We start from the raw sequence: 19,448 nt of genomic DNA on the forward strand, positions 1-19,448 counted from the left end.
ACTAGAACAACCCCTGATTAGCTAATAGTTTCCATTCGCATCCTTATCTGCGTTTGTCACAGATCCAGGCCCATCAATAAGAAAATAACACCCGAGCATAAATTGCTCCCCCAAAGTTACAATAATTTAAACTGGGCGAGCAATCTGACTAAAATAAGTTATAAATGCATATTTTATCACGAAGTCTTTTTATCTATTTATTTTATCTTTTTTATATATTTTGGTTCTTTTTTACCATAAATAATAAGAAATAGAACATTGATTTCCATGTGAGATGAAGTGATATTGCTCAGCCAGAAAACCTTTTTTTCGAATTGGGGGAGCAATTAATGGCTCAGCTAGTTGCTCATTTTTCAGAATTGAGCGAGCATTTGCGTTAGCAAGAGCAATTGCTCTCCCCTCTATTGATAGGCCTGTAGATCTGTTCATTAGAATTTTTGATTTTTTGCACAAAGTTAGTTATCAATAGATAGAAAGTGACATTTTTACATCAAATTTACATCATAATGGTCACATGTGAATATCAAATGTGAGCATAAACATTGAAACCATGAATTTTTAAGATAAACATGAAACATTAAAGGTAATTTGTTGAAGCCTGTTGCTTTCTATATAAAAGCTAGGGTAACGACGGAGCAACAGATCGATCATTACCCTCAAATATCATTGCCTGAGAGTGTGTAAATTTATATTAACTAAGTTTTATAACTAGCATTTTCAAAATATATGCCTTGGGAACAAGCAAATTTCTAATTGTATGAATTCATTTCATGTCTTTGCTGTCACTTAATTTAGGGTGGGCCACATCAAAGTTTTTAATACACATGAATATTTAGATTTCAATTTTGTCAGTATTACGGAAAATTTGTCAATCTGGTACTTTACCTCGAGGAAGATCATTTCTGTTATTGTTAAAATAATGTTTTAAACAACCTTCAAATTGATATTAATAACAAAGAAGTTTTGTGACAATTTCCACTTTTACATGCACAGAAATGTAAATTCCATATTAGCAACAATCCTTGGCCCATTTTTTTTGCTTTTGATTTTCTCATTTGTGTTATTCCAAAAAGTTGCAATCAGCAACAATAAGAGTAAAAAATTAAAACAAAAGTAAATATTCTCATGTGAACTTTAACAAGTTCAAATTATGTAAATTAAATATAGAAATCGCCTAGAAAATTTTATGCATACTTGTTCTGCATACTCTGCAGTATGCGAAAAACAGGCATAGGACATATATATGCTATTTTATGCTATGTGGTTGGTATAGTTTGCAATGTTTCTACAAGTATTTAGTGTGATTTGCTCAATTAGGAATTTTTCAGCCTATTGCCTTAGCACAAATAATTGAAATGCTGCTCAAATATTACCCTATTTGGTATGGGGGCATAAGGTGCCTGCAGCAAATTCAAATTTTAATATCTTCTAAATACTTGCTTAATTTTTATAAAACTCTGTGATCTTTTATATTTTTATTGCTTAATTTTGACTCCACCTGTTCATAACATCACAACCTATTGGGCATTGCTCTAAACCATCATAGTAAACTCACTAAAATGGAAAATGCTTTAAATCTTGAACTTTGACTAAGTTTTTCCACCTGTCTAATCCGTCTTCCCCACTTGAATCTAAAAGTTGGCATGCCATGAAAACTTCCTTATAACTTCAGCTAAACCGATCTTGTTTTAACAGACTTTTAGGCTTTAAAAACGGCCTGCATATTGCACCATAGGTAGTACACAAAGTTTCCTGTAATTGTGCCTTTAAAAAATTAAAACAATACTGTTGCTGTACGTTGAATTCACAGGGCTGGAAGGTAGCAGTAAACCTTTTTTGGCTGTCCAAACAGCTGCTTTATTTACATAGTGTTTAATGTACAAACATGTACTTTCTCTTGACAAAATTGAAACTTAAATGTATAAAAATGAATTTGACTTTCAATCTAAATTGTTGAGTCAGCAAATATTCCCACTTAAAAATTGGTAGCAAATAACTTCTACCTCATCTGTTTTAAATGAACTTTGTGTAAATCACATTAAAAGGGTCTACATAGTTTGTTTTTTTCTGAAGGCCTTTTTTTGAAATACGCTTGGGTAGCTTCCATTGCTGAATGCAGCAATGCGGGAAAAAAATATCCAGAATTAATAAAAACATTTTAGCAAAAACCAAACCGCTTTATATACCGCTTAAATATACATAATCATTTGAAAAAAAATTTGCAAATGCATAGCATTAAAGCTATATTTGGCAAAATAGTTATTTATGACGTTTTGAGTTTAAGAAGTAATTATTAAAGCTGAATATTTTTGGTACAAAATAATACTATTAAAGCTATAAATTGTGACAAGAGTTTTTTAATAGAAAAAAATGAATATAATAGTCTGAAAAAAAGTTTTCTTTAAGGTTTAAAAGGGTGTGGTAACCCTTTCAAACCTTAACTGAGCTTATGTACAACAAGTCTCCCAGCTAGTGCCTGTATTTAAGTTTCAGATTTTTTAGTCTGCTTGTTTTTAATGTCAATGTTGCATGCTTTTGTAATTTATATTGTATCCTATGTCCTTTATTTTTAGGAACAGAATTCAATGAATAATTTTGGAACATTATCTTAAAATAACTAAGTAAATTGTCACAAATCAATGTAGAACAACAGTATGCCCCACCCGAAAGGGGGTCACAAAAACCCTGAATATGCCGGACTATTTTCCGATGCAGATCCAGAAAAAGTATTTCATGATTTACGAGAAATTGGCCATGGCAGCTTTGGTGCTGTGTTTTACGCAAGAAATGTTCAGAATGAGGCCGTTGCTATTAAAAAAATGTCATTTACAGGCAAAAACTCCACTGAGAAATGGCAGGATATAGTAAAAGAAGTACAATTTTTTATTGGACTTAAGCATGAAAACTGTGTTAGATATCATGCTTGCTATTTGAAAGATCATACAGCATGGGTAAGTTTGACTTAAGTTTATTGTCCTTTGTGCAAATTGCATTTTTTTTCTATGAAGGTTGGATAAAAGTTTTGCTATTTGGTGTAGTGTTGACACTTTTTTATTTAGAAATTTCTCAGCACTTATACTTTGCGAGGGCCAGTTTAGTTTATCAGACTGTGGAATATGCTGCTAGACATGTACCAGTCAAGCCAGCTTTGCACTGTACCAGTGTTACTGTCTCTGTTTTAAAAAAATGCAGTGAGAAACTCAAGTACATTAAGTGTGAATAAATTGCAGTTTTAATTTTGTTATGTTCCAGTACTTTTTTGATTAGCAATTTGTGTTCATCGCAACTTGACGTGATATTAAATTTTTCAAATCAGTTGTATTTTTTATTTTGCAGAAGCTTATAAACTTTGTAATTTCGTTTTTAACATGATATATTTTTAAGAAGTGAATAGAAATAGTCTGTTTTGTTGCAGCCATGCCACCACATAGATTTTTCTTTCTTTTTTCCAGCAGGTAGACAAATATTGCATGGTTCAGTAAAGTTTAAATGTTGTATTCTATGTTAATATTTCAGCTTGTTATGGAGTACTGTCTTGGATCTGCTTCAGATATTTTAGAAGGTAAACATAATTTTTTTGGATTTTTTAAGTAAATCATTTCAATGTGAGTAAAGTAAAACGGTCATTGTGGGATGCTTGAAATGGCATCACTCAAATAAGCTAAACCAACAAACAGAAATGGTTATATCCTAGAAATGTTGTCAAGTGATAGGCTTGACAAAAATTATCCTTGTTTCTCGATAAAGCCAACTACAGCATAACTATCGTGTTTAACTACGTGCAATTAACAATTTGAGCAAAAGTGCAATATTGATTTGCTCTTTTTGTTACAATTTTTTAATAAGGTTTTTGTAAGCATATCTTTATTTGAAAATTTTATTATTATTATTTTATATTTTATAGTTCATAAGAAGTCACTTACTGAAAATGAATGTGCTGCTATTTGTCATGGAGCCTTATTTGGGCTGGCACATTTACATAAAAATAACAGAATACATAGGGATATAAAAGGTATGATCTTGAACTTAACACATTACTGACTGTTAACTCTTTTTGCCTGTCCATGATGTTTTGTATCCTTTTTAACTTTCCTTAAAAAGCTTTTGTTTTCTGTAGGTGGCCAAAAGGTTAGGTTTTTTTAAAACACCTCAAAAATAGTTTGCACAATATGTAAACCTTGTTATCCTTAAAGATATTTTTGAAGAAGACCTTAGTTTGTTGAAATTCTATCACATTCTTAATTTTTTTTTAGCTGGCAACATCTTGTTATCTGAAAAAGGTGTCGTAAAACTAGGTGTGTATCTCATCCCTTGACTTGTTGTTGCATAATACTTTTTTCATAAAGGGTTATTTATGATTTTTACCATATTTTATTAGCTGATTTTGGTTCTGCTTCAATGAAAGCTCCAGCCAACTCGTTTGTTGGTACGCCATACTGGTAAGTGATATATTGTGCTCTGCTAAGATTAAGTCGTTGAGCCTAATTTGGGAATTTGTTTAAAGAAAATGTATCGTATTTTTTTTGTGTTTTTATTGATTTTGAATTATACTATTGATTTTGAATTAAATACAGTGCCTCTGTGATTGTAAAACTTTCTTCCTTCCTCAAAATTCATATTTTAAAGTATACTGAAGCGTATAGTAACAACAAGTTGATCTTTTTTTATCTACGTGATATTTTGGATGGATTTTATCTTTAGACTTTTTTATTTTCACAGGATGTCACCTGAAGTTATCCTTGCAATGGATGAAGGCCAATACGATGGAAAAGTAACACATTTTTTTGAGCGTAGTTATTTTTTAGTGTGCCAATTTGTATTTTTGTTTTTATTCCTGTCAGTTGGAGGAGACAGTCAAAATCCCCTTAAATTAATTTTTTCTTTAATCACACACTTGTCATCATTTATCATCATTCTCGACTTAACGTCTGTTTTCCATGCTAGCATAGGTTGGACTCTGTATATTAATAAGCCTCTTACAATCAGATCTAAACTCAATTTCCTTTGCATCAAGTATGTTCTTATTAACTTCTCAGTCTACCTCTGGGCTTTGCCCTAGAAACTATTTCTACGAAAAAAAAAATTGTTAGGGCCAACTACAAGTCTGCCTCCATATTTTTAAATATTTGATTTATAAAAATTGCATAAAAATGTTTACAAAAGTTCTCTTTTTGACAAAAAAAACATCTTTTACATTTTTGGGAAAATTTTAGCATTTATAGCATCAATGTTTTTACCTTTCAGGTTGATATTTGGTCAATGGGCATCACTTGTATTGAACTAGGTAACTCCCTTCGTTGTTATTGTCCAAAGCACACACATGGATTACAAGTAAAACTCAAATTTACGTTTATTATAGAAATTTAATAAAATGTCATTTTTTTATCTATGTTTTTCATCACCAGTTTCATTTTTTAAAAAAAACACTTTTATTCAATAAAAGTTCTACGAACTTCAGGAAAGCTTAGTATTTTAAAATAATAATTTAGTGTTGACTTTTTAACATAACGATTTGACTATAGTGTTTTTCAGATAGAATTGTTTTATGTAAACTTTCTCCTTCAACTTTGTTTGTGAATTAAAAACCTGCCAATCATAATCCTGCACGGTTATCTTTTTATTTTTCAGCGGAACGAAAACCACCATTATTTAATATGAATGCAATGAGTGCGTTATACCACATAGCTCAAAATGATCCTCCTAAGCTAACTGTGGGCAAGTGGTAAGTAATCAATCTTGAGATTATTTCATGCCATGTTACACGATTTAATCTTATATAATAAATATATTTGGAGATTACATAAACCCTAGCTTTGATGAGAAGAGTGCAAATGTAAAAGACTTACTTTTTTATCTTTTTTTCTGGTTATAGGTCTTCAGAATTTAATGATTTTGTAGCAAAATGTCTAGCTAAATTACCAGGTGATCGACCGAGTGCTGATGAACTACTAAAGGTATATTCTTTATTTACTTTACTTGCTTTATTTTCATTTTTTGCAACAGTTTTTTGCAAGTGGAAAATGGGTTTACTAAGGAGACTAAAAGAAACTATAAAGGTGTGCATTTTTTAAGCATGAGGTATGGAGATAAGTTTCCTTGCATGACTTTAAAATCACTGCTTGCATGGCTTCCATAGGAACTTTTTAGCACCTTTTCACAGGACGTTCATTTATTGCACTGTATTGGCTCTCCGGACACACATAAAACACACATAAAAAAGATGGATGGATATTTTATTTTTTTCCTTGCAAGCTTGTTGTGTTTCTTGCCTATTGAACCGTAATCTAAAAAATAAATTCGAACATTCTTTCTCCTTCAGGAACCATTCGTAACACGGCAAAGGCCAGCTAATACACTTTTTGAACTTATTGAAAGAACTAAAAAAGCAGTTAAAGCACTAGATAAAGCAAATTATAATCGTATGAAAATCATTATGGAAGATTCTGATGGACAAGAGGATGAGATGCCTAGTGCAAAGGCAGTTGGACATAATGGCTCTGTGACTGATGGAAAAACTCCTTTAGAAGAGGTAAGGTTTCTTGATTAACTGACGCTATCCTTTTTTCTTCATCTCTGTATAAAGATTTAAAAAAGGTAATCAAAGGATTTTTTAAAGAAATTGTTACAACTTAAAAGTTCCTTGAAAGCAAATAATAAAGTTGCCAATTGATAAATAATTTGCATCTGAGACGAGAGAAATGTTGGAATTAGTGTTTCAGCTTATTTAGATCTGTTAACTCATTAATTGTTTTTAGGATGTTAGGAAACTCAGTGTAACCAGCCATGGAAGCAGTGAAAGTGAATATGAGAAACCTGACTCGACGTCTGATCCAATCATTATAAGTAGAAGAGTAAAAGTAGTATGTGTCTACCCTTATATATTTTTTTCTTATATTAATGCCTATATTTTGTCTGTTAAAAATGGCTGCACGAAGCTTTTTCCCTTCTCCTCCACAAGGTTAATAATTCGCTGCCAAGCCAAACCTGTCAACTAGTTTTTCTTTATTTGCTTCTGTGCTTTGTTCATTAATTCCCAACACTAACGTCTTGAAAGAACTGGCATTGCATTAATTTTAAAATGGAACATTTAGCAACTAACTATTCACCCCTATGAGGTAATAAAGTTAGCAAAGGAAGGTTTTACAAGAGTTAAGTAGTAGTATTGACATGTCAATGATTTCTAGATTTCCCCAGATTTAATTTAGATATGGTAAATAAACATTTCGCTCAGTGAATTCATTGTATTTGGTAACCGTTCCATTTAGCCTGATGTTGATGATAGGTTCGCTACTTTGCGTCCTGCTCAGATGGTTGCTAGGCAAATGCATGAGCATCAAGGCTCAGACGCATATCGAGAACAACTACAAGTTTATAAAAGGTGTGTATTCTACTAGTACTGTTGGTGTTGTTGTTGTTGTTGTTGTTGTTTATAATTGTTGTTATTATTGCTGTTGTGGTTGGATAAATATGCAACTTATTACTATGCTATAAGTAAATAAAAAAAAATTCTTACCAAGGGAACGTAAGAGTCTCGCGTCTAAAATATTGTGAATTTTTAGTAGCGGTATGCTTAAGCTGTTCCCAGGCTTGCTCTGCATTTTGTTCTCAGGGACTGCATTAATTGTCGATACATTATTTATTATCAGGCTTCGTCAGCAGCATCAGAAATTGATCATCCAGCTTGAACAGAAACAACAGCAAGAGATGTACGAACATAGAAAAGCCTTAGAAAGAGAATTCGAAAATCAAATGCACACGTTCGATAAAGAAATGGAGAAGTTAAAAATGAAACACAAGCAAGAACTGGAACAGAAGGTTCGCTTTGTTTATGTTTTGTTTCTATGACTACTGTTACAATGACGTTCGACGCGCCTGCACTCCCGCTGTGTGTGTGGCCAGCAGGAAAAGCTTTCAAAGCAACAAAAATCTATAATATCAAAGGTTTTGCAAAAATCCTTCTACCATTTGTTTTTTTTTTACTTTTACTTCTACATACATGCACATGCAAACACTTCATGACATGAAACACAAAACAAACAGTCTTTTTTCAACTCGACTTGTATTTTCATTTTCCTTCTTGATGCTTTCATTTTAATGGTTAACATCCACCAAGCACAAACACACCATTCTGTTTTTTAACAACTTTCAACTAACCGCTTTTACTTTTTGTGGGGAATTGCTCGAGCGTGTTTTAATAACTTACCGAACAAATTATTTCCGCGAGTTTAGACAGCGATGCGCGATGCAAAAACGCTCACAGACAGCCCTTCGCCGAAAATTGCTGAGATCAGCATAAAAATATATAATGAAGTGTTTTAAAGAAAACTAAAAATTTAACCAATTGCTTAATAGTAATTTTAGACACCTATAGTGAATTGTGCATAGTACCATTAAAATTTAAAGCATCGACTTTGTGAGAATGACCACACTTTTCCCAAACTTTATGTAAGGAAAATACTTTTCCGACTTTCTTTGTGTCTGTCTGTCTGTTTGGACTAAACGAGGCAAGCTAACAAGGAAAGCCTTGAAATTTGAAAGAACCTTACTTGTGTAATCAAAACATTAAAATTATGAGTCTTTAAATTCTGTATTATTATTTCGGCTAATGTTTATATCGATATGAAGTTTGGGAATTGTTTAGACCAACTCACAATTTTACATGCGTACACTAAAAAGACTTTACTTTATAACACGACTCCAACAGATAAAGTATAAATTGTCTAAACTATTTAAACAGTTAAAAAAGAAAACACTAAATTTTCATCAGGCAAAGCAAGGTATGGGCGACGAGAAAAAGTTGATACGTCAAATAAAAGAATGCCACGACGGCGAATTACGTCAAGTTACCAATCAAATGAAAAATGACTACAAGAGAGCCAAACAACAGTTAAAACAGGTAATTGTCATATTTTAAAAGAAGACTTCACTTTGTTTTTCAACATCATACTATAATGCACAGAAATACAAATAAATTTTGACTAAATCCTATTTGGATTATTTTTTTAGCAGGAGGAGGTTAACAAAAGGAACTCAGTCACACCGTCCCAACTTAAAGAGCAGTACGCTCAACACCAAAGAGCGGAGGAGGCTAGGAAGAATAATGAACATGTTGCTGCGATGGAGGAAGAGCTGCGAAGATACAGAAGGGATCAGTTAGGGCAACGTCAAACTCTAGAGAGACAATTACTCATTGAAGTAAGTTTGGTTGTTTTATTTTAGTAAGAGACGTAGTGTTTCGTAATTAAGTATGCTTTAAAAAAAGCCCCATGAAATATGCTACAGCTATGAACAATCTCTGCCTTAAAACTGCTTTGACATTTACTTCAACGCCTCTTGTATAAAAAGGTCATTTTAGAAAATAAGTATTCAGTGGTGACGGAAGACCTTGACCACAAAATTGAATCCTCACGAAATTTTAGAACAGAGTTCCTTAACTTTATGTTGCGTCCTAACCTAGCAAAGCTATTTCTGTCTTCTCGTTAAAATATCTATAATTAACGTAGTAATTTTTAAGGCTTCAATGGGTGTTAAAAACAAACTGGCTTAGACTCGTATATTTCGTACCTAAGAAATAGTATTAAGGCCAACTTTGACTGTATATTTTCGTGCTAAGAAGTATTTCTGAGGCTACATTTGTCTGTATGTTTACCTAAAAATAGTATAAAGGATTACTTTGACTTAATGCTTGGCTACATAGGGAATAGTATAAAGGCTAACTTTTATTATATGCATACCTAGAAAATAATATAAAGGCTAACTTTGTCTCTATGCTTCTCTAGGAAATGAACACATTGCAATCTCAGAAGGATCAAGCTCATCAAATGTTATCACGTCATCATCAGTGTACGCAGGAGCTTGAGTACAAGCAATTGAATAGTATGCATCGACTACGTAAAGAACAACAATCTAATCTCCATGAAACTGAGAGAGACAATCAATCAGAGTATAACAAGAAAGCAGAAATGGAATTGCAAAAGAAACACCTGTTGGAGATTAGACAAAGACCAAAAACACTCAAGGTTCGTGGTAACCGTATCAGGAAATTCTAGTTATGTCACTTTAATCCTGTTTATACCCCTTTTTGGCATAAACGCATACGTTAGATTGGTATAGACCTTCGTGTAGACTTTTAACTTCTAGGTGCATGATCTATACGGTTACGTAATTCACAAGTAAATTTTATTTAGGCTCAGGAACTTAAAGTGAAGAAGCAGTTTAACGAGACGTGCAAAGTACAAGAACGACAATATAAAATGCTGCGTAAGCAGATGCTTGCAAATGCACCACGCGAGCAACACCGCGAAATAATGCAGAAGTTTAAGGAAGACCGTACCAGAAAGTTTGCTGAGCTGAGTTTACAATACGATCAGAGTATAAACGACCTGCTACAGAAGCAAAAGGTATTATTTACAGTTATGAAAATGGAAAGGTGTTTTTCATTTGTTTTTCGTTTTATTAACGTTTTGTACCTTCAACTAGGTTCGTCTTGATGAGCTTCAGTTGCAAGAACTTGAAGCATTACGCATTCAGTTGCAAGAAGAACAAACGGTGTTGGATACTTATCAAGCCAAACAATCTGCTCATTTGAGAGCTCACATTGACAAAGAGTTGAAAGATCTTCAAGATAGGGTGGCGTTACGAAAAGCACTGTTAGAAGAGAGGGTATGGTTTCGTCAGTTTATTTCTCTGCATTATGCTGATTGGTTTAAATTGTGTCACTGATATGTACTTCTATTTTTTGCAGATGTTTGAAGAAAGCACCCGTCTACAAGACATTCGTTTGGAACGCTTAAAGGAGATGCAAAATCGTCACCAAATAGAACTAGCAGAATTCGACACAATATCTCGTCGCCACTTGGAGAGCCCGCGATCGAGTCGGTCGAGCTTTACCAGTGTGGGGAGTAGTCCTCGAATTAGTCGAGCTTTTAATCAGGGTAGCTCTCGGGACAGTAACAGGTCTTTGGGAACGCCGGGCACACGTTTTGCTCAGCCAAGTCGAGCTAGTTCCGTGAGCATGACCAGTCTCCAGTCTAGCGGCAGCTCGAATCGCAGTGGTGATATGACGCAGTATAATAGTCAACTACAGCCAGCACACAGCGTTAGCAATGTCACCAGCACGCGCTCAAGAAACGACAATCGCAATGGAAATATCGAAAGATTATCGTATTATGAGTCAAATCGAAGATGAGACCGTGCGACAACGTGTGTGGGTAATCACCCACCTGATTAACAGGTGAAGAACACGTGTCAATCACGTCTATATATCAATGCATGTATTATCGCCTTTGGATCAATACGTGATCATGAAGTCTATACCGGTGATGATTTTGGTGATAGTTTCAAGGCGTTTCTAGTTAATATTTAAAATGCAATATTTAGATATCGTAGAATTTTAAATCCACATTTGACATATCTCAATCCTCAATGGAACAAACTTTATCGTCATTTACCTTGCTGTCCTTTATCTTTGTTTACAAAATTTTCTCGCCTCGATTGCTAACACTTCATGTTCCGTCATTTTAATGTTCTCACATAACTCGTACATGAAAGTCGTGGAAAGTTTTCATAGGGAATATCCTTTTCAGATTATATGGAAAGAGTATTTTTTTATCATCGTTTTATTTCTTAAAAAGAAAAAAGAAACTCCTAATAAATCGAAAACAGTTAATACATTTTTCCGCTCAGGCGGAATTTTAACGCCCAGTCATGTACTTTTAACGCCCAGTCATGTACTTTTATAATAGTTCAAAGACCAGTGCTCATAAAAATGGCCATGGCACTTTTTTGGTATGTACATATATTTCTTAAATTGTTTTCTGTACCCATGTGCTGAAATAAAGAATTTCGCAAATAATATACGCAGTGTGTCTTTCGTGTTGTATTTACGTGAAGTATTGTTGCATAGCGACGCCCTCGCGCATTTCATGAGTTGTACATCCAACGATTCAAGAATGGAAATACGAATGAAAGGGAAGTTGCTTTCAAAATAGCGAATGAGCGAATTCATAAATAGCGAGTGAGCGAGCTTATTAATGTTTATTAAAATTATTAATAATTACGTTAATTAATCAATAATCAAATTTCCTATCAATAATAACCCTAAAAATAACAATAAATGATTAGGCTTCATCGACTTCCATAATCTTAATTAAATTTATTAGTCTGTAACCTGTTGATTATATATCGCATTTTGTGTATCCGTAACATAATTACAAAATCGAGACAGTGACAGACAACTGGTATTAGAGATTGCAATATCGCTTATAATTTCGTCCATGGTAATTTTCGAATTTCCGCTTGCGGGCAAGTCAATTTAATGTTTCCATTGACGGCTTTTCAACAAATTTAAAAATAGCTATGCCACATGCTACGTTAGTGGCCAATGTTGGAACACAACAGTCCTGATAATTTTTTTTAATTTTAGCGCATTAAATTTCGCTAACTTAGCGCAAATTTGCGAAATTTTTGTGCTCGAGAAATGTTTTTTTTTTTTTAAAACATTTTTAAAAATTAAAGCGAAATATTAGAGTTCTAGAAGTAATTTTTTTTATTATTATATTATTATATATTATTATTTTTATTATTTATTTTCTCCTTAAATAACACAGTATTTTTGAGGTTTGTGGTGTAATAGCATTTGTCAAATTATTCAACTTTCTTGAAATATCTAGCATTAATTTACTCAGGCAGCCAATGTCCGCGAAAATCCAACTATCGATTCGCAAAAATCATTACTCGCGACGCTTTTTGAGACACGCGAAATAAAATATTAAATATTTTGTCTGCTTTTATAAAATATATGCAAAGAAATGTGACGATATTTTTGTTTTTAACTCGTTCGAGGTCTGACTATATTAAAAATAGGTAAAGTAACACAGCAAAAAACTTCATTCGTCAAAAAAAACTCGGTAAAAATGCTTCTTCATTTAAAAAAAAGATAGTTAAATGTTTGTTCGTCTTTTTACTATATTGTTATTTAAAACTTCAATAAGAACATTCTTCAGGGTGTCCCCACTCCGTCAAAAATGTCAAGAATTTTGAAAGTAAGCAAAATATCAGGGATATGTTTTTATGAAATGTCAGGAAAAGGTTAGGAATTTTAGGTTTAGTTGGTAAATCAACTATCTTTAGTTTGCAAAATATTGACAAGGGATTAAACTTAGGAATTGTTTTAAAAAAAATAGCATTATTTTTCAACAAATCTGTTACATCAATATGTTTGTTATTTAAATTTATATTTTTAAGGTAATTCAAGGTTCTTGTAGTATGAAATTCCCTAAATGTCAAAAGTGTCAGAAATCTCAGGAAAATGAAGATTTGATATTGAGTGGACACTCTGTTCTTGTGCGTAACTATTGGTAACCGTGTTTTATCTCTTTTACCCAGGTTAAGCAAGGCATGGCGGATGAGAAAAGGTTGATCAAAAAAATCAAAGATGATCAAGACGGCGAGCTTCGTCAACTTTCTGTTCAAGTTAAAACTGACTTCAAAAAAGCAAAACTACAACTCAAACAGGTAACTTGCTATGATTTGTTTTTATTTTGTTGCCACGTCCTAAAAGCACTGAACATTTCAAAGAATGTTAGGTAGATAGTCTCAGAGCTTTTGCCGCCATCATGCATTTATCTGTTAAATTAATGCGCCTTTACTGTCCATGCTTTTAGACGAAAAAATTTTCTCACATGCTATGATATATAGGGTTCAGTGTATCATCGCGTAATTACTCTCGCGGAAAATATACAAAAAAAACATAATGGCACAAAAATCGTCTATTGTAAAGACTCATAAAAATTTATTTTGATATTTTTGTGAAAAGTGTGGACTTGTTAATAACGTAATGGAGCAATGTTATATGTGCGAAGGGTATAATCTCATTCTCAGGGTTTTTTGTCTTTTTTTGACACTGGGCGACGTCCAAACGTCGACAAGTTTCAATATGCCCTGGGAACGAGGTTGGCGTAGGCTAGTGGATTCTTTTGTTGAAAGCATGTTGCCTTTATCACTACTTTACATACTATCATAAAAAATTAATTTTGATTACTTCTTCTGATACAACCTTTTCGGCCCTAAGTTTGAGAAAGTGACAAAAATTTAGCCCAATAAAAAATCAGATCAGATTTCTAAAATGTCGATTCAGTTAAAATGCCACAAAAAAATCACCATCTTTAGAGGGGATGATTTAAGTTGGGTTTTTTTATTATACGGAATAGATTTCTAACAAACTTGTGTTTAGAACATATCTCTCTGACATTATGCAGCAATGCAAACGTTATTGCCATCCCGATTTCAGAAGAGATTAAGATGCCCTGGGAACTAGTTTGGGTTCCTAGCAAGATTCAAAATGTTGGCATACTTTGAACTAACTTCCAATTTTTTATTTTAATAGATACCTGACTTCAGCGCTTTTAGGTTTTGAACAATTAAAATTTGTGACCCCAAAGTAAAAAAAAATTCAGGTTACGAAAATTAGAATCGACGAAAGTTTAAGCCCATTAGGTATGTTCCATCGTTTTTAATAGGACGAAGTGAACAAACGCGCGTCTGTGACATCATCACAGTTAAAAGAACAATTTTTGCAACATCAACGCGATCAAGAGACGAGAAAGTACAATGAACATGTAGCTGAGATGGAAGAAAACCTCAGAACTTACCGAAGAAAACATCTTTGTCAAAGTCGTGCGTTGGAAAAGCAATTGCTAATGGAGGTATCAGTAGCCATCTTTGTTGTATTTACATATTTGTTTATTCTCTTCGAAGAAATATATTAATAAGAAAATCAGACCAGTAAAGAAGGCTGTGTAGAGAAAATGAAATGATCTGCTTAGTATACTTGACTGTTCCTCTCTTTCTCGTAAAGAGATCTTGTCTTCGTACATTCAGTCCAGTCATTCTATCTTTCTTAATTTTTTAACCTTCCATACATAAACAGGTGTAGAAACAAATGTACGTAAGATAACAAGGAAATTCATCGTGTAAATTCGTTCAGAAAAAAGAACCAGCCCACGAAATTATAGGCAGCTTATTTTCATTTTGCTTAATTTTTGGGATTGCTTGCAAGGATTTCGGTGTTAAGAAACTGTTCTGAAATATGGCTTATTTAATCACTTTTTTAAGTTGGATATAGTATAAAGGCTAACTTAACTTTATGCTTACCTAGGAAATAGTATAAAGTCTAACTTTGACTCCATGCTTAGCTTACCTATGAAATATTATAAAGGCTAACTTTGTCTCTATGCTTCTCTAGGAAATGAATACATTGCAATCTCAGAAGGATCAGGCTCATCAAATGTTATCACGTCATCATCAGTGTACGCAGGAGCTTGAGTACAAGCAATTGAATAGTATGCATCGACTACGTAAAGAACAACAATCTAATCTCCATGAAACTGAGAGAGACAATCAATCAGAGTATAACAAGAAAGCAGAAATGGAGCTGCAGAAGAAGCATTTGCTGGAACTGCGACAAAGACCAAAAACACTCAAGGTTCGGTGCTATACGTTGTTACCTTAGGTTTTCAGTTTTAAAAAGAAGACCCGTTGCTGTTGTATGCATATAAGGATAGTTTTTCTCGCTATAACAATATCCTGTTAGCATGATCTCTAATCTCTCCTCAGGTAGATGTCTAACTAAACAAGTAGTAGTAACGTGTCATTTAGCTACCCCTTGACATCCTTACCAACTCTCTTCTTTTAATGCGACCTGCAGGCTTGGACAGAGACCGATTCGGTTAGACTTAAAAACAATAAAACTACAAGAAATAATTTTTTCTAGGCACAAGAACTTAAGGTGAAGAAACAATTTAACGAGACGTGCAAGATACAAGAACGACAATATAAAATGCTGCGCAAGCAGATGTTGGCGAAAGCTCCGCGTGAACAACATCGCGAAATTATACAAAAATTCAAAGAAGATCGCATGAGAAAGTTTGCCGATCTTGGTTCACAATACGACCAAAGTATAAACGACTTGCTACAGAAACAAAAGGTAATATTGAAGATAGAAATTCTTGCGCGGATTTATTTTTGCGAATTTATGCTTTCTTTCTCCCCACACTTTTTCTTTTTTAAGAATATTAGGCTAAAATCTTAGGTTAGCCATTTGATATTCTTATAAAAATTACCGTGTATTGTTTTTTTTTGACAATTTCTCGCTTGTTTTTTTTTTCGCGATTATTTTTTTTACGTGAACTTTTTATAGATAGGACGTAAAAGTTCATTAAAACTTCGCTCCCTTACGTCCATGGTATGCTAACGCCCGTCCCGTTTAGTTACCATAGTCCTAGGGACGAGGTTGATTGTTTGCTAACCACATAGTAATGAAAAAACTTTGATTTATTTTTTTATAAATCTTGCGACTTTTCCAAATTTTGATTTTCAAGTTTTTATTGTTGATAACATAACATTGGACTGATACTTATTTCTCGTACCTTCAAACAGGTTCGTCTTGATGAGCTTCAGTTGCAAGAACTTGAAGCATTACGCATTCAGTTGCAAGAAGAACAAACAGTGTTGGATACTTATCAAGCCAAACAATCTGCTCACTTAAATTCTCACATTGACAAAGAGTTGAAAGATCTACAAGATCGAGTTGAATTGAGGAAAAAACTTTTAGAAGAGAGGGTATGCTTTCTTTCGTCAACTTCGTGTGCTCAAGTCTAAATGAGGCTGTACAAGATTTTATAAGAAACTGGAGACTTTAGTTTTAGAGCTTGTAGTTCGTGATTTTTTTAAGGAATTGGACAAGACAAGTGAAGTAAATTCATTGATCGGCATGCTTTCTAATGGAAATTGTGATCGCTTGATGTTCTTTAGTTAACAAGTTTTTGTTGATTAAACCTAAGCTATAAATTCTCCCCCTGTTTTCGTCAGTTAAATAAAAATTCCACTCTACGATTGTTGTGCATCATTTACCAGTTAATCCGATTGGCACAATCAACACATGTGGTTTGTACAGCATATCCAATTTACTGATTCGCATCCAAATTTTCATAAAACCCTCTTCAGAGCAAGCACTTGAATTATTGAAATTTTTTTGATTCATTGGATTTTCATCTTCTCATTATTTAGTTTTTTTTTTTTTATTAGATGTTTGAAGAGAGCACGCGGCTTCAAGACATTCGATTGGAAAGACTCAAAGAAATGCAAAATCGACATCAATTCGAACTCGAGGATTTTGATTCCTCATCACGGAGACATATCGATAATCTTCGCGCGGGTCGTTCTGCAAGTAGCTTCAGCGGCAGCACGAGTCCACGTTTTAGCCGAGCATTCAATCAAGGTAGTCCACGACTCAGTAATAGATCGCTAGGTAGTCCGGCTAGTCGAAACCCGCAGTCTAATCGTAACAGTTTTATCAGCATGTCTAATCTTCAATCCGCAACCAATAATTCTACGCGCGAAAGTTTAGCATCGCAATTTAGTAACGGCCCGTTACAACCGGCGCATAGCGCGAGCAATGTAACAAGAACTAGAAGTAACGAGAGTCGAAACGGTAACGCTCGCTTATCGTATCACGAAGGTAGTCGAAAATAGCTATTTTCACCGAATCAGTATTGTTACTACACTAAAGAATGTCGTAACTAGCGATAATAATTATCGAAAAAAATTCACTATGTGCAGTAGCTTTTATTTTTTTTTAAATATGGCGGAAGTATATCAAGGGAATAAAAAAAGTGCGGGAAGAAAAAAGCGAGAAAAAATTAGTAACGATTGCTCCTTAAAATTAATGCGAAAGTATTTAAAAATTGTGGGATTCATTCATTTGTATGATCTTCTGTTTTCATGGGATATTTATTTTAAAAAGGGATTTAAATCATACCTTATACAAGTCACATTGTTTTTAAAAATGAAACTTTATTTTTTAGTTAGTGCTACCTGGTCCATTTTTGGCGGAGTACTAGAAAATCCTTAAAGCTTGTTTGAAATTGACTGGTAAAATTTTTTTTGCAATAGAATAAGTTCTAATTTTATTATTCCGCGCTCTTTACGCGCATTTTTATTATTCCTTTCGGTAGCGTTTTCCGGTAACATGTACCTGTAACGTTTTCAGCTTGTTTGTGGCGCAATAAATAATTTTTCTATTCTAAGTTACAAAAACATGATTCATGAACTCTAGAAGCTCCAAAGAGGTGACGTTTCAAACAAAAAATTAATTTCACTGCGAAGTCTTCATTTTATCTCATTTATTCATTGATTCTCGGAACCTCAAAATCCTATCACAAATGTTAATCGCTCTCTCTCCATCAAAAGCTTGAACTTTTTAGTGTGATAAAGAGTGTCTTATTATATTTCTGTCTGTTTAAGTTTCCCCCGTATTGATAGATGTTTTTTTTTCGTTTTTGCCAATCTAAGAAAACTTTTAAATTTTATTTCAGTTTTATCACTAAATATGACAACCACGTCCCCAGGGCTTTTTAACGTGAAAATGGTTTATCTTTTCTCTTCATTGCGTTTTAACTTTTTGTAATAAAACAGTTATGATTACTCTTACAACTTAGTGCACAGGCCCATTTTGTATGTAACTATATATTAGGGTCAAGTACAATGTAGTATTATTTTGGTATGTATATATGTTTCTTAATTTTTTTTGTTTGTTATATACCATGCGCTGAAATCAAAATTTCGCAATAAAATTTTATTTTTTAGTATAATTGTTGTATTAATGATAATATTTTTCCACATACATAGAAAATAAGATGCGTCTAATTCTCTTACTACAGCCATTTTATGCGAATCCGTCAATTAAAATCCCTCGATGATTTCAAAAATCTATCTGCGAAACGTTTATTCTCGAGTACAGCGATGTTAAAGGATATGTAACATTCTCACCTCGGGTGTTTTAATCTCATTATGCCGGCGACGAGAGTTGAAACAGACTTTGCCGGTCGGATTGAGTTAACCCTTGGGCTAAGTTCTTTTTCGGAAAACTCAATACACCAAGATATTACAACAAATTCTTGGCGACACGACGTCGCAATCTAAGACAGGAATTCGGTGCGACTGGGAAGGAAGTTTTTATTCTTCTTTATTGTAACAGTTAAAAAACAGTTGATGGAAATCACACGTAAAATCGCACCTAATAAGTTGTTTAATCTCGCATGAACATTGGCAAGTTCAAAAAGTGAATCTAAGATACAAACCTATGCGATGTGATGCACAGGTATATTTCGTGAGATTTTTAAAAATCAAGTCATTTCTAAGAAATCTTAGAAAAATATTTGTGATACTTTGGGTTGATCTTAAAGATTTTCGAACAAATTAGGTAGAAGAAGAACTGATAATTAGCCAGTAACAGAATAGTTAGCTGTTTTAAATGGCGCCATGGCTTGGTGGTTATAACTGGCATTTTGTGCGGGAGAACGGGGTTCGATTCCCCTTGGCGGCAATTCAATATTATGCTACCATAGCCCCGGACTAGGACTCCCTATCTAAACTATGACCTTTCCTGG

At 33.5% G+C, this 19,448-nt stretch overlaps 1 protein-coding gene across 2 annotated transcripts; it reads left to right on the top strand.

Moving 5' to 3' along the window:
• Positions 1–2,530: 2,530 nt before the first annotated feature.
• LOC130624231 (serine/threonine-protein kinase TAO1-like) lies at positions 2,531–18,713 on the top strand. Of its 2 annotated transcripts, none has more exons than XM_057439804.1 (19): positions 2,531–2,951; positions 3,517–3,562; positions 3,905–4,012; positions 4,254–4,295; positions 4,379–4,439; positions 4,720–4,771; positions 5,245–5,284; positions 5,629–5,722; positions 5,873–5,954; positions 6,320–6,529; positions 6,756–6,860; positions 7,266–7,378; positions 7,647–7,815; positions 13,387–13,515; positions 14,520–14,705; positions 15,245–15,484; positions 15,773–15,985; positions 16,438–16,620; positions 17,086–18,713. In XM_057439804.1, the coding sequence occupies exons 1-19, from the start codon at positions 2,655–2,657 to the stop codon at positions 17,530–17,532; spliced, it is 2,817 nt and encodes a 938-aa protein (XP_057295787.1). In that variant the 5' UTR covers positions 2,531–2,654; the 3' UTR covers positions 17,533–18,713. The 2 variants fall into 2 exon arrangements, with proteins under 2 accessions (XP_057295787.1, XP_057295786.1); XM_057439803.1 differs by lacking the exons at positions 13,387–13,515; positions 14,520–14,705; positions 15,245–15,484; ... (1 more) ...; positions 16,438–16,620; positions 17,086–18,713 and adding exons at positions 8,768–8,896; positions 9,007–9,195; positions 9,780–10,019; ... (1 more) ...; positions 10,480–10,662; positions 10,745–11,858 and having other exon boundaries at positions 2,537–2,951.
• Positions 18,714–19,448: the final 735 nt, after the last annotated feature.

Source organism: Hydractinia symbiolongicarpus, chromosome 13 (genome assembly GCF_029227915.1).
Source record: "Hydractinia symbiolongicarpus strain clone_291-10 chromosome 13, HSymV2.1, whole genome shotgun sequence".
In the NCBI taxonomy this organism is placed as follows: Eukaryota; Metazoa; Cnidaria; class Hydrozoa; order Anthoathecata; family Hydractiniidae; genus Hydractinia; species Hydractinia symbiolongicarpus.